The 27,399-nt window shown below is 43.7% G+C and overlaps 2 protein-coding genes across 5 annotated transcripts in view; one reads left to right on the top strand and one right to left on the bottom strand.

The window, feature by feature from the left end:
• The window catches only part of LOC147348074 (uncharacterized), a 238,979-nt gene extending 228,934 nt beyond the window's left edge, over positions 1 to 10,045 (bottom strand). Inside the window, exon 1 of the mRNA XM_086366030.1 lies at positions 9,833 to 10,045. Within this exon, the coding sequence (XP_086222156.1) occupies positions 9,833 to 10,045 (213 nt within the window). The remainder of the gene's footprint in view (positions 1 to 9,832) is intronic.
• The window catches only part of MYRIP (myosin VIIA and Rab interacting protein), a 228,280-nt gene that overhangs the window by 90,685 nt on the left and 110,196 nt on the right, over positions 1 to 27,399 (top strand). For all 4 annotated transcript variants that reach the window (XM_086366026.1, XM_086366027.1, XM_086366025.1 and 1 more), the window contains exon 3: positions 17,666 to 17,887. In XM_086366026.1, the coding sequence (XP_086222152.1) occupies positions 17,666 to 17,887 (222 nt within the window). The remainder of the gene's footprint in view (positions 1 to 17,665; positions 17,888 to 27,399) is intronic.

Consider the following 27,399-nt stretch of genomic DNA (forward strand, 5'->3'; position numbering starts at 1 on the left):
ACTGAGCTCAGCAAGCCTGTGGTGAGAGCAGCTCTGCAGGGACAGAGCAACAATCTGAAACAGGTTAAACCTGAGGCCCCCAGGAGATGACATCCACGAACTCACCTGAGGGAGATGTGACTGAGCACCCACCCTTCCTAGAAGGTTTCCTGGTAAACATGAATCATGCTACCCCATCAGTCTGAAGACTAACAGGGTAACTCCGGAATGTCGTACACGTGCAGCAGGCACTGTCTGGCGTCTGCACTCACTGTGGGTTCTATCTGAGTCATGAGAACAGCCGTGTGCTTGAGTGGAAAATCACCATGGTGGTCTCCCTTACGTACCAGTGGAGTGGGGAACGTGTGCATGCGAGAGCCAGTTTCTCCTCTGCGTGTGTGTATGGCCTCAGCACATGTTTCAGGAAAATCTGTTTGCTTTGGAGAAATAACTCATATTGGTGTACCCTTCTGGGTCACTTGGAGACAGCGGCAGCCTCTATTTTTGGCAGAATTCTGTCTCAAGCTAATACATCCAGCCATGGAGAAAGCAGTTTCAAAATAGACCTGATCAGCTGTCAGGGGACAATTCATCTTGAGATAATAGCCCTGAGGCCTTGGCCAGCCAGCGTTCCTCTATGAGCTACTGAGCAGGCTGTCCTCTGATTCTGCATTTGTTTAAATGTTTCAAAAATATGCACAGAGAGCCATTTTTAAAACGGGATCCTCAAGGGAGGGAAGGTATAGAGAGGCAAAGGTACAGGAACTCTCCCAGCCTAGCCAGGTGTCCTGTTCCCTTTAGTCTTCCTGACCTGGGTTCAAACCCTCTCTCAATCCCTCATTGACTCTGAGACGAGAGAAGGTTAAGTTCAACCTGCACGGACCTTGGTTTCTCCTGCTCATGCTGGTAAGGTGCCTAGGAAGCCTAACATGACTCCTTGCCGTAGGAGGATAGGTTCTCCAGAGAAACAGGACCAGAATGATGTGTAGTGTGTGTTTTGTGTGTGTAGAGAAAGAGAGAGTTTAAGGAAGAGACTCACATAACTATAGATCAGATCAGATCAGTCACTCAGTCATGTCCGACTCTTTGCGACCCCATGAATCACAGCACGCCATAGGGACTTGGTAAATAGAAAATCTGCAGGGTGGGCTGGCAGGCTGGAGACCCAGGGAAGAGTTACAGCTCAAGTCCAAATCCAGTCTACTAGCAGAACTCCCTCTCCTCCATGGAAGGTCAGTCTTTTCGTTAAAAATCCAACTGATTAATGTATATACACTATTATATAAAACAGATAATCAACAAGGACCTACTGCTTGGTACAGGGAACTCTACTCAATACTCTGTAATATAGAAGGGAATGAAATATAAGGGAAAAGAATCTGAAGAATTCATATGTATATGAATAACTGAATCACTTTGCTGGACACTGGAAACACAACATAGTAAATCAACTATATCCCAATATAAAATAAAAATTAAAGATAAACCCAACTAATTGGATGAGGCCTACCCCCCTACATTATGGAATCTACATTACCCAAAGGCTACTGATTCAGATGTTATAAAAGTACTTTGATAGTGACATCAAGATGTGTTTTACCAAGTATCTGGGTACCCGGTGACCCAGCAAGTTGCCATCTAAGATTAACCATCACACAGGTCCTCAAAAATGCCATTTTAGACTTTTCCAGCTCTCCTTGCTCAGTTCCACCCTCAGAAGGGCCTTCAAGTAGAGTTCTCTTGCTCCCTATTATCTACCTCATGATTCTCTCCTTTTAGGTCTGAATCACCTCGCATTTAGGATATTATATGTCACCAAGTAGCATCTCCATGTATGCTTAATAAAGGGCCACATAAATTATGTAAGATTCATTTATAAAAGCAAAGGATAGAAATGTCAACAGGGAAGAGCTTATTCTGTAAAAATGTTAAAGTGATGGATAAATTTAGATGTAGGCTTCAGGATACACATTTTACCATATTATTGAAACAGAAATGTATACCTGAAGGCTCTGCAGGCCATGAAACTAATACTGTCTTTCTTCCCCAAATGGGCTTTTGTGTATTCAATTTCAGACCCTGTTCTCTGGCTTAGCCAGGCTTTGAGTCCCACTTTGGCCTCAGTTTTCTCTGTAGATAAACAGGGGAGTGCAGTAGGAAGGTGTGGGTAGGTAGGGAATGGACTGTCACTGTGACTCCAGAATGAAGAGGTGGCTCAGACACAAAGGCGCATGGGTTGAAAGCAGAGCTGGGAAGAAAGCTCTTCAGCGGTGTTGGTAATTACAGCCGGACCCTGCAGGACAGCTGGCATCACAGCTCTCCATGCGAACACGCAACCTCAGGAGGTCTGACAGTTCCACAGCCAGAAAACACACTTATTCCAGCAACACCCACCCCCCGCAGTATTATTAAGGGAATGAGCAGTGGACAGAATTTCAGATTCTCTGCGGTCGGTTTTGCCTCTCATCTGAGCACAGGGAAACAAGAAGATAGGAGCTGGTGGCCTTCAGAGATGCAGACGTGGGCAGATGTTTCCGGCGGAGACTCCACCCAGTCAGTCTTCTTCCTGAGCCTTTTCTGTCTCCTTGCTGGAAGCTCCTGCTGCCCGTCCTGGCCCCAGGACTGGGAGTGGGGTGGCAGGACTCACTGTAGGGAAGCCAAGGCGATGGAAGGGTGGGATGGAAGGGGAAGAAGTAGCAGCACAGGGGCTCCTTGCTGGGGTGAGGCTTCCAGCAGGGTCACGAGCTGTGGTGTCATGCAGATGGGAGCTCAGAGCTGCACAGCCCCCGTGTGGAGCCAGCTGGACCCTTGTCCTGTGCAAGGTCACCACGGTGGAGGATGGCCCAGGGCTTCCTGAGTAGCCCTGCTGAGATACAATCTGAGATGGGCTTCAAGGGGATATAGGTCTTCTGGACTGACAGGACTGTCTCCTGAGATCAGAAATCCCTCACATCACTGGAGATGCCATGTCCTAGAAAAACTGCCTTTCTCAGGGGTCCCATTAAAAGGTCATACTGATGCTACAAATATCATTACAGTGATTTTAAAAAATGGCAAGTGATTTTATCACATGCCCATGATGTACAAGTGCTATGAATGTGTATTTCTAGTCCTTGCAACAGTTCTGTGAGGTGAACCTTATTGGCACCATGTTACAGAGGAGTAAAACTGAGGTCAGAGAACCGAAATACTGGCTCAGGATTCTCTCTTGGGCTTCCTGATGCCAGGCCTGTGCTCTTCACACAGCACTTTCTCAATAAAGATGATTTTCCTTTCTTCATCCAAGGGAGGATGAGCATAGGAAAGGGAACATTATCCTGGCAACTAGGAAGGAAAGATTGCAAAGGAGAAGAGTCCTGGGAAGATTGCCAGCCATTTAAGGGCAAACCAGTCAAGGGAGCTATATGTCCAGGCAGGGAGACGCTAGTGGGAACGGGACAGTGTGGTGGTTTTGAAGAACAGAGACGGGGGCTTTCTGGGAATTCTGCTGGACAGCAAGGCCAAGGAGAAAAAGGAGTGCCGAGACGTGAGGAGTTTGGCCACCAGGGACTCACGGGAAGCTGGCCTCAGGAAGCGGCTGCCAAGGTGATGGTGGAAATACCTCTGGCATCCAGTGCCTGGAGGGGAGGAGAATCAAGGCAGAGGAACTCTGGCCACTCTGCACATTCAAGAAGGAGCGAGTCAGAGAGGTGACAAGTAGCAGTGACCAGTGACAGACCCCAGAGGCCCATGAACTGATGCTCCTGATGGACAGGCCACCATGCTTCCCTCTGGTTCCAGGAGGAGGACAGAGCAACCCCTTGTGAACGGTGAGCTAGGAGGTATCAGAGGCTCTTGAAAACAAAGCTGCCCATGTGTCTGGGTCAGTTTTAGACCATCCTCACATCCAGCCCCATGCGGTGGTGGGTTTGGCCTGTTTCTACATACAACACTGTGCTTTGTCTTGGGCCCCCAGCCCAGTGGGGTGACTTCAAGCTGACATCCTTCCCCTGGGCCTGTCACCACTGTGGCGATGCATGGTCTTCACTATGGACTTGCGTCATCCCACTTTCCTTTTCATCCCGACCCGCCCAGAGTCCTGCCGCTCTCAGCCTCATCACTCAGCCTCCCCTCCCCATTTTGGCCCTCACTCTGCTTGACACCTGGCCCTGCCCTCCTTTCTCAGATTCAGGTCAATCTGTCTATAAGGGAAAAACCCAAAAGACCAATAGATATGCAGTGATGAAACAGGGTGTTTCTTTCTCACATAGAAGAAATGCAGCAGTGGGTTCAGAACTACTGTGGTGGCTCCTCCACATCATGAGGACCCAAGAGCCTTTGTTTTTGATCCACACAGGTTCCCAAGGTCAAATCACAGATGGAGTTGGTGGCTAGAGCTTGTGCTGTCATGAACGCAGAGTGAGATGGGGAGGAATCGCAGAAAACCACAGAGAGACCCCTCCTGGCTGAGTGAGCTCCCTCTAAGCACCCTGGGTACCACACGTCCTTCCACTTTTATCTCACAGGCCAGAACTTAGTCACACAGCCCCACGTAGCTGCCAGGGGTGCTGGGAAGCCCGGTCTTGATTCTAGGAGGCAGTGGCTCAGCTCAAAGTCAGTGTTCTGTCAGTGAAGGACAGAAGACTGAGTGGTTGTCTTCCCTTTCCTCCTTCTGTCCCTCCTTCTCTGCAACGCCCATGCTTGCCATCAATCATGGTTTGGTTTTTTTTTTTTTTTCTGGGTTCAGTGTCTTAGACTGCTGAGAATGGGAGAAAATTAACACATGTCTGACCTTAATGTAGCCCCAAGATTATAGCCAGGCCGTGAGCTTACCCTCCGCCGCCCCTCTCCTTGCAGGGACAGTGTCACTCCCGCCGTGCTCGCCCAGGCCTCCTGTGCGTGCCCAGACACCTGCCTGTGATTACGCTCAGGGGAGGCAAAGCACTGCAGCAGCTGAAGGCGGCTGCAGTTTCTGCCCAGAGTGCTCTCCCTTTTTTGTTTAATGAACCAACCTTTACTGACAGAACTAAAAGCAAGAAAGTAGAAATTCTGGGGCGTGGGGAAGATAAACAATCCCCACTCCAATGTTAGAAGCACTTTTAGGCAAAAAAAACAATTAAATACATAAAATGTGAAATCTCAAAAGCTACAGCCTTAAGGCATTCTCATGCAGCGACTTAAAATCTAAGTAAAGGGAACCATCTGAAAAATAAAACCTCAGGCTAGTTCCTAATATGTAAAGATATAAAAGTGGTTTTTTATTTCCATAAACTTACTTCACATTCAGATGTATAAATATTTACTTATGAAGCCCATGAGTTAATGAAATGAAGCCATATTAATGAGTGAAACTACCTGAAATCAGGACTTATAGATGTGGTCTAGTAATGATGTTAATAGCCTATTTACTTTGTATATATTTTCTCATACATAGTTCATAATATGATGAGATCTGGAGGCACATGGATTAGGACTTCTACATGGTCACCCTATTTCCAGGTTGTCTCACTTCAGTTATGTTCCTCTGTCCAGTGTAAACAGCAGGCACAGCTATCTTGTCAATCTGCCCAGCACACAATGGTCAGTGAGCCTGGATAGGTCAGGTTAACCTACCAATGGCTTCAAAATATTAAAATATAGTACATACTGTTACCAAAAGTGGAATTCAACAACTTACCACTCAAAAGCCAATAAAGAGGCAAAGTTGTTGGAAAGGGAAGTTTGCTTTCTTTTGGAGGCCGGCAAACGGATTGGCGTGGGGGTTGGGCCAGGGTGCAGACTCAGTGGCAGCTTATGTCATGGCTATAGTCTGGTCATCACGTACTTAACTTCTTCCACCTGGTGGGGGTTTCAATATTCACAGTACAGCTCCAAGGATATGACTTAGACTATTATCTATAGCCTTTGAGAAGGAACTAAAGGTTCCTAACTTTGCTTAATGACTAGACTATTATTATTGAATCTTGACTGCTTTGCTTTGGCTTTGCATTTTCTCACTTCTCTGATTAAACTTATTCTTTGGCTTAAGTTTTTCCATAGACAAAAGGCAAGTGGAGAACATGGAGGGGAAGGACCATAGGGTCCCACTCCATTTCATTTTTTTTTTTTTTTTTAATTTTTGCTTGGCTGATACTCGTTCCCGCGCATCCTGCCCCTGGTCTGCTGAATGGCGGGGAGTCTCCGGGTGTCGGGGAGCCCCAGCCAGGCCCGGGAACCCTGGAGCCACCTGCCACCCAGCAGCCCCGCTGACCTACTGATGGGGCCCAACAGGCAACCGACCAATCCGACTGAGAAAGCCATGTTCAGCCGCAGCACGCCGTCAGTTTCCAGCTATTCCGCAGCCTATAGGCTCCGCAGCTGCGGAACCCCCACTCCATTTCAAATCCACCCTTTCTTTGATACTCCTCAGTCTTGAGGAGGGACAGGTGCAGAACCAGAAAGGGAATAAAGTGTTGGATAGAGAGGTTAATCATAAACTTTTTACAGGAACTTGGTGTTAGTTCCATGACTGTTCCAAGTTTTCCCCAAATCTTTGAGGGAATAGGGCAAAAACTGCTATGGATCCTTCCTGCCAAAGTGGGGCATAGTCCTGCATAATTTGGGGAATGGACACAGAGTTGGAAATAATCTTGAGTTTCAAGCTTAGCATCAGTATTTTGTATTATGAAAACACCTCTTTCTGTGATTACTTTGTCATAGTACCTGGACAAACATGTGAAAATTAGTAGACATATTACAATGAGGATAATAATCAAGATGTAGTTTTGGATTATTCTCTGAATGTGTTATTTCCCCCAAAATGGTTAAAGCAGATAAACAATTTATGTTTCAGTTCAGTTCAGTCACTCAGTCGTGTCTGACTCTTTGCGACCCCATGACTCACAGCACACCAGGCCTCCCTGTCCATCACCAACTCCCTGTCCATCACTCAAACTCATGTCCATCGAGTCGATGATGCCATCCAGCCATCTCATCCTCTATCGTCCCCTTCTCCTCCTCCCCCAATCCCTCCCAGCATCAGAGTCTTTTCCAATGAGTCAACTCTTCGCATGAGGTGGCCAAAGTATTGGAGTTTCAGCTTCAGCATTAGTCCTTCCAATGAACACCCAGGACTGATCTCCTTTAGAATGGACTGGTTGGATCTTCTTGCAGTCCAAGGGACTCTCAAGAGTCTTCTCCAACACCACAGTTCAAAAACATCGGTTCTTCAGCACTCAGCTTTCTTCACAGTCCAACTCTCACATCCATACATGACCACTGGAAAAACCATAGCCTTGACTAGATGGACCTTTGTTGGCAAAGTAATGTCTCTGCTTTTGAATATGCTGTCTAGGTTGGTCATAACTTTCCTTCCAAGGAGTAAGCATCTTTTAATTCCATGGCTGCAGTCACCATCTGCAGTGATTTTGGAGCCCCAAAAAATAAAGTCTGACACTGTTTCCCCATCTATTTGCCATGAAGTGATGGGACCAGATGCGGTGATCTTAGTTTTCTGAATGTTGAGCTTTAAGCCAACTTTTTCACTCTCCTCTTTCACCTTCATCAAGAGGCCTTTTAGTTCCTCTTCACTTTCTGCCATAAGGGTGGTGTCATCTGCATATCTGAGGTTACTGATATTTCTCCCAGATCTTGATTCCAGCTTGTGCTTCTTCCAGCCCAGCGTTTCTTCTGATGTACTCTGCATGTAAGTTAAATAAGCAGGGCAACAATATACAGCCTTGACGTACTCCTTTTCCTATTTGGAACCAGTCTGTTGTTCCATGTCCAGTTCTAACTGTTGCTTCCTGACCTGCATATAGGTTTTTCAAGAGGCAGGTCAGGTGGTCTGGTATTCCCACCTCTTTCAGAATTTTCCACAGTTTATTGTGATCCACACAGTCAAAAGCTTTGGCATAGTCAATAAAGCAGAAATAGATGTTTTTCTAATAGGCCACAAACAGCCTGTTTTGGTTAGCCTAAATGTCACATTAAATCATGTATAAGCCAGGATGATTTCCCCATGCCTCAACATGTGAAAATTTCTTTCATCATTTTCCCCCTTTAATAGCACATCTTTCCATAGAAAGCACTGACAATCAATATATTTTTTCAACATTGCCAGAGTGGTTCAGTTGCCTGCTCTGGGTCTGTTCATGTCCCTCAGTGCTAGGCTTACTGTTTGTTTCTATTATGTATTGACTTAGTTATTCACATTGGGAGAAACCTGATCAGATGTAACACACCAGTACAGAGGTGTGCTGACGGGGAAACGTTTGATAGTATACGTTTTATCAGTTATACCCGATTGTCATACACACGTACACGTGCTTCAAGCAGGAGACTTAGAGCCGGCAGTGCTACACATCATAAGTGGTTAAGTTACACTCTGCGACAACTTCACTAGACAATTTGTGACTAGAAATATGACTGACAACATAGTACCATATTGTACTATGTTGTACATATTCAAACTTTAGAAACATCATACAACTTCTAGAACACTTATAATAATGATATTTACCCATACAATATAACCTAAGAATGTTTATCATTTGACCATGTTTTCCATATAATTTAATACACCAAATAATCCTCATTCATTTAGAAAACCTTTGTTCTCTTAACAGAGAGAAACCCAAACTCAGTCTTGTATCAATTTAGTAATAGCAAAATTGATTTATCTAATTAAATTCAATCTATCTTAAAGTGCAAAGTTCTTTTCTCAGAGTTTCTTTTTTTATATATAAATCTTTTATCACTTTCTCCATATTAATTTGTCCCTTTTTTTCTCATCCAGAACCAGCTGAAGCTAAAATTATTGTTTTACTCCTCAGCAAAAATACTTTAGTTTTTTTATACTTTCTCTCACCAACACATAGCCTACTTGCTTTACACACTGAAATGCTTCCCTTATCATTTTTACATATTACAATTTTTAACCTTTCAAATATCTTAACAAAACCAAGAGACAAGTCATTGAACTATGTGTTATATCAGCATTCTCTGATTGGCAAACTTAAGAACATATTCCGTAATCTATAACATACATTTTTCTCATAACACAATTTCTCTTCAGTGTGGTATAAAATGTGGGTATATGAACCCAAACATCTTTCAAAGTTCTACTGATTAACCCAAGACTGAAGTCTTGGGCAGAGTGGGCTGTGTCTGTTATCTCAAGCACATGGTAAGAGTTAACGTCAAGCTTTCTCCTAGCCAGATTTTTGTTCTCTCGGGTCTCTCAGAAAACCGTATTTTATCAAACTAGCTGTCTCTAACTACATATGTAAAAAGAACCAGTTTTGGAGTTTCCAAAGAGTTTTTATCTTAACCAATTTTCTCTGGAGTCTGAAGAATACTGCTGGCCACACAATGGTTTTTGTTTGTTTGCTTGTTTTAAATCTTCCTTTTTCTCAGTCATAGTTGTGTAGGTAAACTTTTCTTAATGAACTGAGCCTGAATTTCCCAGTTTACAAAAGGCAACGAGAATACCAATCACATAAATGGAACACACACACACCAGAAGACAGGGCTATCACAAATCCCCCAAAATAATGACCAATAAGGAGTCCCAAATAAACACTTCCCAACACAAAGGGTCCTCCAAGTAGATATGACAGAACCGACTCACAAAAACACCGAGATAGAATGTCATAGTCACAAACCAAGGGTAGACACAGGTCAGAACCAATGGGCAAAATGCCCAAATAGCAGCCCGTCCTCACAAACGACCCTCAACGTCAAATGCACGTCAGAACCAATGGCAGAAATACCCAAAGGACACTCTGCTCACAGACAGGCTTCAACATCAGACACATGTCGGAACCAGCTGGCAGAAAGCCCAAATAGCACTTCATGCTCAAAAGAGAAGTTAGCCAGGAGCACACCGGTGGACTTGGTCTTGGAGCTCGTCAGCTCGTCCAGAGGCATCTTTCCGTTCCACCAAGGATAAGCTCACATGCCGTTGGCAGTCAGTGCCCAGCATGGAAGAAACAGGGAGAATCCCTGAATCGGTTTCAGCCGCTGCTAGGAATGCCCCCCTAAATCCTTCTCCTGGGGTCAGTGAACCACGAGCAAGGTTCTTCTCATGGCTGCCCCAGGGCATCATGATGGCAGCAGCTCTACTAAGGAAAACTCGCGGGAGCCAGATATCACGAGAGCGTGGCCTCACGTTGGGAGCCAAACTCTGTTAGTGAAAGTGGGCCCAGGTGGCTGTAAAGCCAATAAAGAGGCAAGTTTGGTGGAAAGGAGAGGTTGCTTTATTTTCTATTATTTATTTTTTTATTAATATCTAGAACATTCTCTCTCAGCCTCCCTGATTCTCAGCCCCTGCACCTCCATTCTTCCTGAGAAGAAAAAGAGAGAAGTCATTCATAGCTATTAAGGAGGAGGTGGAAAGTATGATTGCCCACCCTACTTTCCTGAGTTGTGAAGATAATGAGTGAAAAACTGGCTCTGTGAAGACCCAGGAGGGTCCTGCCCCAAGCCATCATGAAGTTTAGGAAGGCAGACGCAGCTGGGGCTGTTTGGAGGTGAGGGGACGATCCTGGAATGTAAGTGAGCTGGGTCAGTAAGCAGCTTCAGGTGGGGATGTTTCTCCCAGACATTGCCCATCTGATCCGACAAGCCTACCACCATGGAGGTGTGACCCCTCTTGGAAGCTAGATGCCCTTTGGTTTTCCTTTTTCACATGCTCCCAGCCAGCCTGGGTTTGTAATGAAACTCTAATATACTGTGATATTGATGTGAGTCCAGAGCGTGAAGGTCTCAGCTTCTCTGGTGACCTGGCCATTCTTCTTTTCGAGAAAAGAATTATAATGCCCCCAGGGTGCCTTCGTTTGTTTTTCAATAACTCTGTCTGCTCAAGGTCAGGACAGATGTGTGTCTGATTTCACCATCTTCCCTCCAGATTGCAAATGAAAGTCAGTAAGCGACTTCCATAGTCTATTTTGAAACTGGGGGGATGTGGGAATTCCCTCATTTTATGAAACATAGAGCTTACTGTCTGTTTCCATTCTTTTTACTTACGTTCATGGATTCCACAGAGATGGTTTATATAAATGTGCATTCATTTTACAACATTTTTTTCTGAATTGTGATGGTAAATCCCTTCATAGATTATAGGCTAAAGATGTTAAATATAAACTATGACTCTCTTCAGTAAGCCCACATTTTTCAATATCATTATTTTTTTTATATGGTGATGGTAACCAGCAAAAATGTGTCAAGATACAGGAAGGTTTTAACCATCCCAACCCTCACCACCTTGGGAGACAAAAAAAAAATTAAAAATCACTAATTCTTTTTAAAAGTGACTGGAGACATTAATTTTTGTCTAAACCATACTTTCAATCAAATCGTCTAGTTTCCTGACCTGGTATGGGCTAGCTGATTTCTGACAAATGACCTTTAGTCAAATATTCCTGAAGATGGGACTTCCCTGTGGTCCACTGGCTAAGACTCTGCCCTTCCAAATGCAGGAGGCTGGGTTCGATCCCTGGTCAGGGAAGTAGATCCTACATGCCACAACTAAAGATACTGGATGCTACAGTTAAAAAAAGAAAGAAAGAAAGAGCCTGAGTGCTGCAACTAAAACCAGGTGCAACCAAATAAATAAATATATTTTTTTAAAACATCAAATATTCCAGAAGATCCAGTGGGGAAGTGGGAGCCTTTTCTAAGCACCTGCTGTGGGGCAGAAGCTTAGCGGGTTTGAACTGAAATAACATCAGACTTCTGTGGAGTCGCTTTGATTTTTTAGGCACCTACTGGTCAACTCAGTTACATTTTTCTCATTAACTTCTGCAACAGACATTTCAGGATACTGCTGCTATCCTTCTTTGACAAAGAAGAAAGAAAGAAATAGGTTTAGAAGAGCTGAGTAACTTGTAGCCATTAGGAGAAGAGTCAACATACCTCAGCACCCCCAACAGCCACCGTTTACTAAGCTGCCTGCAGAAATTCAGGTTGATGGGGCTCCCACAACTCCTTACAGACAATGCTTATATGAAACCTGATGCTCTGGTTTATGGGGCTAAAGGGACCATCGAAAGTTCTGGTTTAAAATGGTCTGCTTCCTTGCAGAGCTGGTAATCACCATGTACCTGGTGTGTGTCTATTAACTCTACCATCCAGAGGGAATCTTTAAGTGTTTATTTTCCGTACTGTGATATGCTGAACTCTATTAACCTTGAATGAATTTTGATAACACCATCAGGGGGCAGCAGAATGATTCTGCCTGAAATTACACAGTGAGAGGGAGATTACCCATGACATATTAAAAGCAAAACATACTTTTAAATGACCATGACTGTTATTATCCTATCAATTGGGCTCACCCTCTGGAGCCTGGCTCTTAAAAGCGTTTATGACATTACTGGCAGAGGTATTCAGTGATTGATTCACTGCTTCACCTCCTGTTCACTCTGCACCCATGACAGTGACTCCTGCCCTACCCCCACACACCACCCCGCCACCGCAGTGAAATTGCTTTTGTCGGGGCCACCCTTGACCTCCGTGTTGCCAGATCCAGTGGACCCTCCTCCACCCTCATGGCAGACACAGTCAGCCATTCCCTCTCTGAAACGTCTTCCTTTGGTGTCTTTCTCAGTCTCTTTGTCTGGCTTCACCTTGTCAATGTTTCAGCCTGAATGTAAACATTTGGGGTATCCGTGACTTGTTTCTAGGCCCTCTTGTTTTCCGCTTGATGCCCTGTCTCCCCTAGGGTGGCTCATCCATTCCCGTATTTATGGAGATGTGTGTGAAGAACACAGCTGGCCCAGATCTGTCCTCTGAGATGCACAAATACCTATCAGTTGTCCACGTGGCAAATCCCTTTAAATGCCTCACAGTTTTCACTAAAATACGCTTCCATCATCGTCATCTCCCCTTGATCCATAACTGGCTTCACTTGCTGCAAAAGCTGGGAACCTGAGACTGGCTCCTGGTTCATCCTTTCCCTCCACCTCTGTATCAGATCCTTCAGCAGGTGTGCCATGCATCTGTCCACCCCTCTCTGTCTCCTATCCTGGCCCAGACCTCACCCATCTACCTAGATGACTGCTCAGCCCTCATGCGAGGTTTCCTCGCATGGCTGTCGAGAAGTCCACCTTAAGGTAACAGCAGCTGCTATTACAATGAAGAGTGGATCCTGCTCTGTTCCTGCTCACTAGCCTCATTAACCTCCCACTGCACGTAGGATAAAATCTAGACACTTTTCCAGGGGCTGTGTCTTATCTTCCCTCCCCTTTCTCCAACATTAAGCTCTTTCCTCTGCTGTTTTTTTTTTTCTCTTGGATTAGCCCCTTCTCAACTAAAATGTCACCTCCCCAGAGAGGACTTCTGTCAGCACCCAGTCTAAAGTAGGTTGCCATGTCGTCCCCAGTCCTGGCTGTTCTGTTATTGAATGTCTTACAACTTATAATTGTTTTATAGTTTCTTTAGTTTTTAATCATTTGAATCCCTACTTTAATACATGTTTCATGAAGGGGAGGGACCTATGTCTTTTTATCCCTAGTGCCTAGAACAGTACTATGGGTTTCCCTGGTGGCTGCACCATAAGCAGTCTGCTTGCAATGTAGGAGTCACAGGAGATGCAGGTCCAATCCCTGGGTCAGGAAGATCCCCTGGATAAGGGCATGGCAACCACTCCAGTATTCTCACCTGGAGAATCCCATGGACAGAGGAGCCTGGCGGGCTACAGTCCACAGGGTCACAAAGAGTCGGAAACACCGGAAGCGACTTGGCATGCACACGCACTAGAATAGTATTCTAGCTACTCAGTGAGTGTGAGTTGAGTGAATACTTGGCAATCTAGATAATAGTGCCTGTAACATGGAGAGTTGTAGCTATGGGCTAGAATTACTGTCTTTCTGATAGCAAACAAGTGACATATATGCCATCACTTCTCCCTGCTATGCCCACGCTAGATGCTGCTGAGTTATGACACTCTAGCCCCACTGAGCCTGCATGCAGTCTCAGCATGTGCTGAGAATCAGAATTGGCATGGCGGTGAACCCAGAAACCATGAAGTGTTGATAGCTTTTCATATATCCATCACAGAGTGATGTATTAAGAAGAGGCTAGGGTCTTCCCTGGCAGTCCTGTGGTTAAGACTCCACATTTTCACTGCAGGGGGTGTGGGTTTGATTCCTAGTTGGGGAACTAAGATCTCAGATGCTAAAAAGTAAAACAAAAAACCCTGAAACCACAGTTAAGATACTACTTCACACCCATACTCAGTGCTCAAGCAGCAAGTACACACTGAGCCTTCCAGCCCAGACACTATCACAAAGCCTTCTTCACACAGAAGCAAGTGTGAGCAAATGTTACGTGCACTGAGACTACCGGATTTCTTGCTGATCCAAATGAATAAGCACTATTTGCTTATTGCCGCTTTGCTCATTTGAAATATCTGGCAACTCCATGAAGCAGGAATTAGTATTGCCGCTCAGAAGGTAGAGGCTCAGAAACGCTGGAAGGGTCTTTGGTAGTAACTGAGCTCAGCTCTGCACCCTCGCCTGTGACGAAACCCATCACTGTTTCCCGCATGGCTGACCATTTGGGGGCCTGCTCCCTCCCAGGACATTTCGGTGCAGGTACCCGGTCTTGTGATTCTTGGTTGATCCTGCACTCAGTCACTATAGGTTATCCTATACAATTATCTTTAAGGATTTCTGCCAGGAGGTCCTCTAGGGTAGTAGAATCTGAGAAGGGAGAGACGATCCAGAAGAAGGACATTCTTATTTCCTCCTTCAAGTCTGTGATTAAAAATCCTCGATTTGCTTGGGACAAACTTTAGAGGAGTTGGTAAATTTTATTATTAGACTCTCAGTGATTTTCTTAAAATGCCATCGGTATTTTGTATATCAGGAATCAAAACTCATAAAGCTCAAGTGATTTTGTGCGTTGAGTTCACAGAATTTTTTCCTTTTTTTTTTTTGATCCACAAGACTTTCTTTCCTGGATGTTTTATCGCATTTAATTTAGTGTCTTTGAAATGTCAGTAGAAGAAAGTCAGTTGCTGAGGCTGTTCTTATATTGTTTACAGAGGTCAGAGTGTTGATAACTTAGCTCATCTTCTGTTTTAAATCTGAGGGACTGGATAACAACATCATCATGCCTTAAGGAAAAACCTTCTGTCCTGTTTCCCTGTAAATATTTTATTCAGCCAACTATGCATGCTAAGTCACTTCAGTCGTGTCCGACTCTTTTATGACCCCATGGACTATAGCCCACCAGGCTCCTCTGTTCTTGGGATTTTCCAAACAAGACTATTGGACTGGGTTGCCATGCCCTCCTCCAGGGGATCTTTCCATCTCAGGGCTTGGACTGAGGTCTCCTGCATCTCCTGCATTGGCAGGAGAATTCTTTACCACTGAGCCACCTGGGAAGCCCCCATTCAGCCAAGTATACATATATTTTACCCTGTAGAATTATCAGCAGGCCTGATATAGTCTCTCTCTCCTTCCAGTGCTCAAGCTACAAATGGGTATTGGACACCGCAATGCAGAGTAGTCAGCCTGTGTGTGTACTGGCAGCTGTGTAAGCCAGCCCAGGGCACCTGAAAGCTAAAGCTGTAAATACTCTTTGAATTTTCATGGAAAGATGTTTACGGTGTTTTGTTGTTAAGTGAAAAATTAGATTATAAAACCATACATAGATGTCCAATTCTAGTACCAGGCTGTGATGAGCTAGCCCAGCCCTTCTTTGTACTAAAAACACCTGAAAATCCTAATGAAATCTACAGTTTAATATAATAAAGGGAAAATACTTGCAAATCATATATCTGATAAGGGACTTGTATCCAGGATATATAAAGAACTCTTATAACACAACAATGAAAAAGACAAATATTCTAATTTTAAAATGAGTGAAAGATTTGAATAGACTTTTCTCCGAAGAATATGTGCAAGTGGCCAGTAAGTACATGAAAAGATGCTTAATATTATTCCTCATTGGGGAAATACAAATGAGAAGCATGATCAGATACCACTTCAAACCTCCTCGGATGGCTGTCATAAAAAAGGCAGACAGTAATAAGTATTGATGAGGATGCAGAAAAATCAGAACCCTCATGGGTTGCCAGGAGGATATAAGGAGGAGTAGCCAAACGACCAAACTGTCTGGTGGTTTCTTGAAAGTTTAATCATTTAACATTTTGACCCAGTAATTCTACTCCTGGGGTTGAAAATATATGTCCACACAAAAACTTGCCCATGAATGTTGATAGCAACATTATTCAAAATAGCCAAAAAGTAGAAACAACCCCAGTGTCTATTAGTCGATGAATAGAAAAGTAAAATATGGTATATCTGTAAATAGAGTATTACTTGACAGTAAAAAAAGGAATGAAATTCTGATACACACTATGACATGGATGAACTTTGAACATATATGCTATGATTCCATTTATATTAAATAGCCAGAATAGGCAAATTTGTAGAAATAGAAAGTAGATAAGTGGTTGGTAGAGGGTGGGAGAAGTAATAAGCAAGATGTAAAATTTAGAAGCCATAGAAGAAAAGACTGACAGATTTAATTACAGAAAAAATAAACACTTCTAAATGATGAGACACACCATATGAAAAGTTGAAAAAACAATTGCAAAATGAAGGAAAATATTAGCCACATACATCATATTTCAGGAGGCGCTAGTAATAGAGAACCTGCCTGCCAATGCAGGAGATGTAAGAGACATGGGTTTGATCCCTGGGTCAGGAATATCCCCTGGACGAGGAAATGGCAATCCACTCCAGTATTCTTGCCTGGAGAATCCTATAGACAGAGGAGCTTGAAGGGCTATATTCTGTGGGGTTGCAAAAGAGTTGGACATGACTGAAGCAACTTAGCATGATGCACGTACATTATAGATTCATCAGGGATGAACTGTGTAATCACAAAATGGATATGGAAAAATATAATTATTTTCTGTTCCTGCCTGTGGGTGTCCATCTTTGAACAGAAAAAAAAAAAAAAATCAAAACCTTTCAGGTCAGAATAACTTTGTTACTTCCGGTCAGTTTTATCCTGCGTATCTCAGTGTGTTTGGGGGATTCCTTATCTCTCAGGGTTTCTCCTTTGCTTCTCAGAGTATAAAGAAAACAGTGCGTGCAGTTTTGCATTAATATAACCAGTTGTGTGCCCAGAATACCCATGAGCTCTTTGGAAAAAGGGAGTTAACTTTTATCCAGCTCTCAAGTCACCAGTGTTCAGGATTAGCCCATCACCCAGAGAATCTTTATTGACTTACATTGATTTGAAAGCTTTTAAAATCCTCGGTGCTTGTTTCCAGGGATATTGAGGGCCAGGATTGCATTTATCATATTCCCAGCAGGGCTGTTGTGAGGATTAATGTTTTAACATAAATGATCTTCTGCTCCTTTAAAAAGGCATTAATTAAGCTAAAGGGTTCTTTTTTAATGTGCTTAGTTTTATAATAACTTATATTTCAATCTGGTGTCTGAAATATAAGTAGTAAGGTTTTGTGCTTTCTTATAGAAAATATGACATATAGAAGAACACACAATTAATCCACCATTAAGGTTCCTCTCTGGATAATATGTCAAGCCATTGGACTTCCTGAGTTGTACTGTTTTACAGGAAGACCCTACGTGGTAGCTTGGCAGACAGGGGGCCCGGGGTGGGGCGCTTTAGGGAGGGAGCCCCTGAGCTGACGTGCTGTCTCTCTTCTCCTCACCCTCTCCCCCCACCGCCCTCTGGCTCCCAGCGAGATGAAGCAGAGGCTGGACGCAGAAGGCAGCAAGTGCAGCATCCTCTCCAAGCACCAGAAGTTCGTGGAGCACTGCTGCATGCGCTGCTGCGCGCCTTTCACTTTCCTCATCAGCACCAAGCGCCGCTGTGGGGACTGTAAGTTCAACGTCTGCAAGGGCTGCTGCTCCTACCAGAAGCGCGAGAAGGTGTGGGTCTGCTGTGTCTGCCAGCAGGCGAGGTGAGTGGCCGAGTGCACCCTCAGGGTCTCAGCTCCCCGGTGGCACCATCTTCCTTCAAGCGAGTGGGGCCACCAGTGGGTGGTTGGTCGGCATTACTGTGTAAGAAAAGGGAGGGTTACCGAGGAGTTTTCTACATTTGGTGTGTCTGATGCAGATAGAACACACCCAAACTTGTTTAATCAGAGCATGAAGGAAGATGATGTTAGGGAGAAGTTGGGAACTTTGCTGGGTTAATCTTGTGATGATGTCTTGTGTGGATATCTCCAGAAGCCTTGGGATGAATATTGTCCCAAATCAAAAAAGATGGAAAAGTTGAGCTCATTTCCTGTTTTTCCATATTAGTCAAGTCCATCACTGGAACCAGTCCAGGAAAGAAGTCCAAGATCCATGGGGCAGGTTTTGCTTCTTGAAATTTTTCTAAGGCTCAGTTTGATAGAGAAGTCAGAGTGCCTCAGGTGTGTATGGCCTGTGGGCTGACAGTCTTTTACATTTTGAAGGTTTCCCTAGAAGAGTTTATTTATGTGTCAGTAGTAACAAGCTGTATAACCCCTCAGCCTGATACAGGATGCACTGCCAAATTCATCATGGGAAACATTTAGGAATATTTGACTTGAATCAAATGTGAAAAATTTCAGGTAAATAACAGTTTTTAAAACCTGCCCAGTTTCTTGAAACAAAAGCAGTTCGTTTACAATGGACTGTTTAGACTTTAAATACCTGGCAAAAGCCGGCGTCTTGCTGGGAGATGGTGTTTGGGGTCACTTTGTGCCGCATCCACTTTGACCATCAGCTTCTCTGCCTCTCATGCAATCTGAAATTCACGTCTTGGTTTAGAAATGATTTACTTAGGGTATTACTGGGACATTCTTTCAGCATATTCATAATCGAGCAATTGGATTTTAAAACACTGTATGTGTCAAATTACTTGACAAACACCTGTATGTATATTGTGTGAAATCCCAATAAAACAGTGGATAGCAGCTCTGTGAAGCTGTGGCGATGACCACTTTTTAGACCCATAGTTTACTCCCCACTGCCCATGACATACTTGTTCTTTCCTGTGTAAATTAAGCCCATTTTGGGTGCATTGGTTTAATCACTAGCTGTTTATCCAGTAGCTACCATAGGCATATGGTTCTTGAGATACTATGGAGCCATGAATAATTATAATAGTAAAAAGTCCTGCTCACAGAAAATTAAGGCACTAGGAGTGGAGAGGAGACCTTTGTGTGGTAATATTAACCGACTGCATCAGAAATGAATGACTGTGTCAAGCACCCTGGGCCTGTCTATGGTGTGGTTCTACAGGTGTGACTCAAATTAAAATGCAGGTTAGTTTAAAATTTTTAGCTTTGGGACATTAATAATAATGAATGATGGATTACTTACTTTACAAGTTATATAGCTAATAGTGTCAGGCGAGTGTATGCTCCTCGGTTCTGTCTCATCACAACAAAGATTTGCAGTGACGGACATTAAAGCCCTCAGCGTGTCACAGCTCTCGGGTCTTGGACAGACCGTGTTATAGCTCTTAGACAAATCAGTGTTACAGCTCCATGTTACAGCTCTCTTTTATTTAGATAATAACAGGAAAATCCATTCTCATTCTCGAGGCGTGAGGGCTGCTGCTGCTAAGTCACTTCACTCGTGTCCGACTCTGTGCGTGCGACCCCATAGACGGCAGCCCACCAGGCTCCCCCGTCCCTGGGATTCTCCAGGCAAGAACACTGGAGTGGGTTGCCATTTCCTTCTCCAATGCATGAAAGTGAAAAGTGAAAATGAAGTTGCTAAGTCGTGTCCGACTCTTAGCGACCCCATGGACTGCAGCCCACCAGGCTCCTCCGTCCATGGCATTTTCCAGCCAGAGTGCTGGAGTGGGGTGCCATTAGGGCATGTCGACCCAAAGACGCAAAGAGAAGAGCGCCCCAGCGTGCAGAGGTAGGGGCCGGACAGGGAGAGGGAGAGAGAGCCCTTTGACTCCTCTTTTTATATGTTTTTCCCCCCCTGGGCCTGCCCTATGTAAATTGGGTTAGCCAGGAGTGTTTGTTTGTCTTTGCCTATTCTAACTACCTAACAATAGGATACTATGGAATCATTCTCTTTGTCATTTTCTAATTATATATAAATTTCTCTTCTTGATTATTTACTGCAGAGATGCAGTCAAACATTGTAAATAAGGACATATAGTGGTTCCTCTGCAGGGAAACCAAACTTTCTGAGTGAGCCCAGAAACACAGGACAGCCGTTATCATTTGGTGTCGAATTGATTCAGGAATCTCATTCCTACTTTCCTTGGAAACAAGTTGGCCTCTTAGTTCTTTACTTCATTATAAAAAATGCTCTCTCTGATTTTGTTGTTTTGTGCTATTACCTTTAATGCAGACCAACTGGGGAGATTGTTTTCAGAGAATGAGAGAGAAAAATTACCGTTGGAACTGAAATCAAAACATATGTCCTTATTACCCGTGTGGCATTGGCTTTGGTTTTTCTGAGACAACTTAAGCCTTCATTTCTTTTCACCTTCTGTCGAATACCCTTAACTTCTATCTGATCATTTAATGTTTGATGTTCACACAATCCACATGATTCATAAATTAGCATGCTGCCCTTTTAGTATAAAATCCACAGTATGTTTTAGAGATATCCCAATGGGCTTGCAACATCCCTACAGGAGATAAGATATTAAAAAATTACCACTATGAGATAAGGACATTCGCAGGCTAACAATTATATGGAGAAATGTTGAACCTCACTAGAAAGCAAGGGAATAGACATTTATACTTCAAGTAGCTTTTTTTCTTATTAAATTAATGTTTGTTTTTCCACATTCTCCTCAGTGTTGACAAGGGTAGATTGAAAAAGGCACTCTCATCCATCGCTGGTGAAGTCAAAATGGGCATAACCTTTTACCAACATATAGCAAGAGCCATTAGCATGTTCAAGTCCTTTTACCCTGTAATTTCTAAAACCTTTACCTAAAGAGGCAATGGAATATTTTTAATACAAAAAATTTTTCAGTGAAAAATGAGACATCCTGGATCACTAATAATCTACATGTCCAACAATAGAACAGAAGTAAATTAGGATGCATTCTACTTGACAGAGTATGATGAGACATTTAAAATCATGTGGATTAGCATGGGTAAATTCTTCTATTAAAAATTATATATGCGGTGGTTTCTTAGTGAAAGAAGTACTTCGCTTTTTTGAATGGAGAGCATTTATCCGGCACGTACACTCTGCGGAGTATTTGTGACACAGGAGCCTGGATGCGGTGGAAGTGTTTGTGTTAGCAGCACCGTGTGCCAATGTCGTGTAGCTCATTCTGAATAGGGAGCTCTTGCACTGCCATCACACGCTATGATGCAGCAAGTCAAAGAAAGTTACTGTGTACTTGGAAAATCCCATCTTAGCCAGGGCTGTTCAGTGAAAATGTTGTACAATTGACACAGCTCTTGACTAGACTGAAAAAAATTAAAGGAAAAAAAAAATTGAGGCGTGTTGGTGATTAAGTTCCATTCATGTACTGTGAGAGACAGTCTACCCTTCCAGATTTCAGAATAAATCTCGTCTTGAGGAAACGCAAAAGGCACACCGAGCGGTATTATGCAAAATAACTGGCCTGAAGTCTTCAAAATGTTGATGTCATGAAAGAAAAAAGAAACTGAGGAAATGTTTAAAGACTAACAAGAAATGATAACCAAGTGGCATGCCTAACCCTTGGTCGACTCTTGAGATGAGGAACGTGGCTGTAGAGGACACTGGGACAGTTGATAATGGATAAGGGTAGAATAGTCCTGCTGCTGCTGCTGCTAAGTCGCTTCAGTCGTGTCCGACTCTGTGCAGCCCCATAGACGGCAGCCCACCAGGCTCCCCCGTCCCTGGGATTCTCCAGGCAAGAACACTGGAGTGGGTTGCCATTTCCTTCTCCAATGCAGGAAAGTGAAAAGTGGAAGTGAAGTCGATCAGTTGTGTCCGACCCTCAGCGACCCCATGGACTGCAGCCTACCAGGCTCCTCTGTCCATGGGATTTTCCAGGCAAGAGTACTGGAGTGGGGTGCCATCGCCTTCTCCAGAATAGTACTGAGTTCATTTTAAATTTCCTGAAATTGATCATTTTACCTGGTTATGTAAGAGAGCGTCTCCTTGTTCCTGGAAATGTACACAGACACATCTCACGGTAAATGAAGTATTTTTCATTTATTTCCTCCATAAATGCTTACTGGGTTCAGCCCACACAGGAGGCCTGTTCCAAAGCAATCAACTCTTTACCATTCGTCACTGATTTTCTGGAGAACTGTTTGTTCACATGTCCACTTTTAATGTTTGTCGTATAATTTTTTGGTACAAGTTCTTGGTATGCCTTTTGTTTGTAATGTCCCTTTTTTCTTTTCTTCCTGAAGCCTCCTTGCATAAGTTGCAGGACAGTCATTATGGGGAAGAGGCCAGCCTGAAATTTTGATCTTTTGGCGTTTTTCTTTCTTTCTTTCTTTCGACTGCAGCTTGCAGGATCTCAAGTTCCTTGACCAGGGATTGAACCCGGGCCATGATAGGGCAGTGAAAGTGCTGAATCTTAGCCAGAAATTTTTATCTTCCTGAAATTTCTCTGATAAGCAAGCAGAGGCACTGGCTCTTTCCATCAGCAAGCACCCAGGCCTGTGTTAATGGCCAAGGTTAAAGAGTCACACAGATCTCAGTACTACATGAGCAGCCATGAGTGGACAGTGCTCTGCTGGAGGCCGTGAGGTCTTTGGCAGGGTTGGAGAGGGGCACTGTGGTTAGAGCAACAGCAGGACAGGTATCCCAAAGGAAGGGTTGCCTGAGCTGGGTTTTCATGGGGTAGGAGTTTGGCAGGGGAGGACAAGGAAGCAAAGGCAGGTTGGACAAAGGAAAGGGGGAGCAGTGGGCAGACCAGAAAGCTTGGGCAAGGTAAGGCTGAATCTAGGCTGCAGGCAGTAGAGAGTGGATTTCCAGAAAAGAATGTTAATTAGATGCCAGCACTCTCCTCTTTATGGTCCTGGGAGGTGAATAGCACCTCCTGTTAAAATTGTAGATGCTGAGCTTACCAAGGCATCTTACTGTTCCAGTAGCGGTGGGAGCAAGATCCAGAACCAAATCTTTGACTCCAGGATATGCATTCTTGACAGGACTATGTCCCCCCAACCATGAGGGAAGAGGGAATCTTGCTCTTTTTATTTATAAAGCACAGATATGCATACAGTACATACACAAGCCTCGGATAAGCCTGCATGCTCATTCAGTCGTGTCTGACTCTTTACAGCCCCATGGACTGTGGCCCATCCTCTGTCCATAGGATTTTTCAGACAAGAATACTGGAGCAGGTTGCCATTTCCTCTTTCAGGGGATCTTCCCTACCCAGGGATCTATCTTCCCCACCTACTCCTGTATCTCCTGCATTGGCAGATGGATTCTTTAACACTCAGCTACCTGGAAAGCCCAGGATAAGCCTAGTGGTTAAAAATTTGAAGTTCCCTCAGAACAGTCCACAGAAAATCAATTTAAGAAATGAAAAGAAGGATTTGATACCGCAGCATAAGAGAGGGATAGAGAGTGAAGAACATCTGTTTCACTTTATAAAAACCTTACAAAATGTAAATTCTTCGAAAGATCCTAGAAAACTAAGCCCTAAAATTTGGACAAAGCAGTATTCAGTATGAAGACAGTTAAGTTTAGCAGGAACCAATATAGAAGATGATGCTGTATTCATTTCTGAAGACTACAAACAGCTCTTAAAATCAAGATGAAAAGCGACTGCTGCTAAATTTCTTGAGTTCTCATTTGAGAGCAGGAACAAGTGGCCTAAGGAAGGCAAACTAATCCAGCCTCGCCTGATGGGAGGGCCAACGCATTTACCATATAAATGGGCTGCTTCACCCTGGAATGTGTAAGCTGTACTGTCATAAGGATTCTTAGGAATCCTGCCTGAGGTGTGAATTGCTCTCGGAATCACTGTAAAAGCATCAGAGAATATTATGGTCTCTGTAATTCAAAGGCAGCCCTGTCAGGGGAGTATTTAGGAATTCATTGGTAAGGAAAGAACTGGAGAGGTTTATAGTTTACACCCGTAGAAGTGAGGATGTGAGATAATTAAGAAAAGAGGATTTCTTTTTTTTTTTTTTTTCTAAAGAATTGTTCTGGGGGCAGCATCCCCCAATTCCCCGGTCAAGTAGCTTCCAGAGCCTCATCAGAATTAAATCCCATAAAGACATCTGCATTTTCTGGGACTCTGTGTCCTTCAGGTGATTTGCTTAACCTCTAAGTTGAGATTCTTCAAGAGACATCTAGGAATGGCCTTGTACACTGAGGAAGTGTAACGAATTCTAAATAAACTGAGTACCTTTAAGAAATCTTTGTTGGCTGTGCCTTTTAGTTACAATCATAAAGCACTAACATTTTTGCATTGCTTCTAATCAATTAAGCTTTTATTTCTTAACTTTGGGGAAAAGACTACACCATTCAGTAGGTAGCCTATGTCACGGTCATTAGGTCATTATCAAATAGAAGTAATTTGCTTCTCATCTTTTAAAAATGTCCTGTGTATTAAATTGTGTCCTGTATGTTTAAAAATTGCCTTCAGGACAAAACAAAATTTGTTGTATATTCTCATATAAATAAAATGTGTGGACAGTAGGTTTATTTATTTAGAATTTATGTCCCCATCAATTTACAATTCTGTTAGCTTGCCAGAGAGAAAAGGGAAGGCTTCATTTAAGCAGGGATTTGAAGGAAGGATGGAATTTGGCAGAGAGGAAGGGTAAAGCGCTGAAGGGTCATGAAACCGTGTCTTTGGGGACAGCAGAACGGGTATATACGGCTGAGGCAGGAAGCGCGTTATTTAGGTCAATGAGGGTAGTTGGTGGTTGATGCTGGGAATGTGAATGTGTAAAGCAACAGAGTGTGAAATGACGAAACATGTGCGGAGGTATGAGGGTGTATGTGTTTCCTGAAGAGGTAAAACTGATCCCCTCTCACCTCACTTCCAAGGTTTCAACGGGAAGGAATTGTCAGGCGAGTGTATGCTGCTCAGTTCTTTGTCTCGTCACTGAAGATTTGGAGTGACGGACATAAAGCCCTCGGCGTGTCACAGCTCTCGGGTCTTGGACAGACCGTGTTATACCTCTCAGGTCTCGAACGGACCATGTTATAGCTCTTAGACAAATCAGTGTTACAGCTCGATTTTATTTAGAAGATAGCAGGAAAATCCATCTTTGAGGCGTGAGGGCACGTCAATCCAAAGACACGAAGAGAAGAGTGCCTCAGTGTGCGGGGTTGGGGGGAGAGATGTAAAGTTTAAAAATAAAATAAAATTAAAAAAAAAAAAAAGAGAGAGAGAGAGCCCTTTGGCTCCTCTTTTTATATGTTTTTTCCTTCCCCCAGGACCTGCCCTATGCAAACTGGGCTTAGTCAGGAGTGCTGTTCTACCTGAAGTCCTCAATCTGGTCCTCGGACCTTCCTTTGACCTTCCTCTGTTCTATTTTCGCGGGCTTTTCCCTTCCTTGTCTTTTAGCCACCGTCATTTTGGATTCCTTATCCTTATTCTAACTACCTAACAGAATTAAAAACTGCTTGGAGAGAACTTTACAAATTTACTCAGACCTCTTCCTATTTAAGTCAGTAAGATTCTTCCTTCCTAAATCACCTATGGCTAAAAATAAGGGAAGCATAATTTCTATAGCAAAAGCGAACAAACAGAACAAAACGGCAGCTTCCTGCCACATGACGGAATTGGGGTGTGTCCGTTGACTTTGTGAGAGTGTGTATGTCCAGAAAACTCAGGCGCAAAGATACAGCAGCTTTCTTGGTAATGCTTCCAAACGAGAAACCACCCCAAAGTCTATCAGCAGAGAATGAATATAAATGTGATGTAGTCATATGATAAAATACTATACAGCGATGAAAAAGAAGAAACTATTGATACACGCAGCACCATGGATGAACACCATGTGATGCTGAGCCAAAGAAGACAGATGCAGGTGGCCCGTACTGTATGATTCCATTCGTGTAGACTTCTGAAATGGTCACACTGACCTATGATGGTGATGGGCCCTGGGGGTAGGAGGGCTTACTGAATGGGAGGGGACCCAGCAAGCCATCTGGAGTGATTATTAATACAGTGTTCTGTATGTTGACTAAGTGGTCTTATGTGTGAACACACATATAAACATTCTCTGTGACACTTAAGATTAGTGTACTTTACTACAGGTAAGCCATGCTGCCTAAAATAATTTTTTAAATTTATTGGCACATTTACACTGGCTCTGGCACTTAACAGCTGTGTGGCTATTAGCCAGTTGCTATCAGCATCTTTGAACATCATTTTCCTCATCTGAAAAAATGGGAATTTATGACCCTGGGCTTAGCAGGTTGCTAAAGGATTAGAGAGAGGATGATTTGTGCCCACCATGGTGTCGGTCCCATGGTTAGGAAACTTTTAATTTCTTTTCCTATAACCATCTGCGGTCCACAGCCCCTGGCTCTAATGGCTCCAGCTCTGATGGTTCAGCTGGGAAGCCGAGCTGAGTCCCAGTGGGTGTGCCAGAGAACGGTGCCTCCTGTGACGAGGACATCACTTCTCATCACACTCATAAAAGTATTCCAGCTACACTTTTTATTGCAGTAGAGGATTTTTGTAAGCATGAGTGGAGAAAATTAGAAGCTGCTGGATAAGGCTTGTGGGTGGTTCTCAAGGGAAATAAAAACCAAATAAATTCACTGGCTGATTTTGAGGAGAAAAGGTCATTCTCTGAGAATATTGCCAGACGATGTCCTTGAAGCCCCCAAAAAATAAACACATGACTTGGAAAACCAAATACATTCAGATCTACACCAGGACACATAAAAATCAAACTTTAAAAAACTAAAGAAAAAATTTAAAATCTTGAAAGCAGCCAGACATAAACAATATATTTTTTATAAGGGAAAATCAATTCAGGTGACCACAAATTTCTCAACGGAAACCATGGAGGTCAGAAAATTTTTAAATAAAAATTAAAAAGGTCCAATCAAACCAGGGTGTCCACCACAACTCAGAACGGATGAATGTGTTTCCCCAGTTACCTGAACAGAGCTTCCCAGGTGATGCTAGTGGTAAAGAGCCCGCCTGCCAATGCATGAGACTTAAGAGACACAGGTTCCATCATCCTTGGGTCGGGAAGATCCCCTGGAGGAGGTCACGGCAACCCACTCCAGTATTCTTGCCTGGAGAGTCCCATGGACAGAGGAGCCTGGAGAGCTATAGTCCATGGGGTTGCAAAGAGTTGGACATCTTAGCACACACACAGTCACCTGAACTGCCCTTAACTTAGCCACCACCTTTAAGCAGAGTTAACCACTTGCTTCTCACTGAGTGGAGGCCGCCTTTCGAGAGATGAGAACTACGTGGCCAGGGGGATTTCATGCCCTGGGCAGGCCCTCCCCAGCCCGGGAAGGGATATAGCTCAACCCACAGTATGGTCCCACTCACCAGGCCCTGGGATGGGAGAAGGAGCTC

Source organism: Bos grunniens, chromosome 22, assembly GCF_055505025.1.
Source record: "Bos grunniens cultivar Pamir isolate PY7600 chromosome 22, Bosgru_T2T1.0, whole genome shotgun sequence".
Lineage (NCBI taxonomy): Eukaryota > Metazoa > Chordata > Mammalia > Artiodactyla > Bovidae > Bos > Bos grunniens.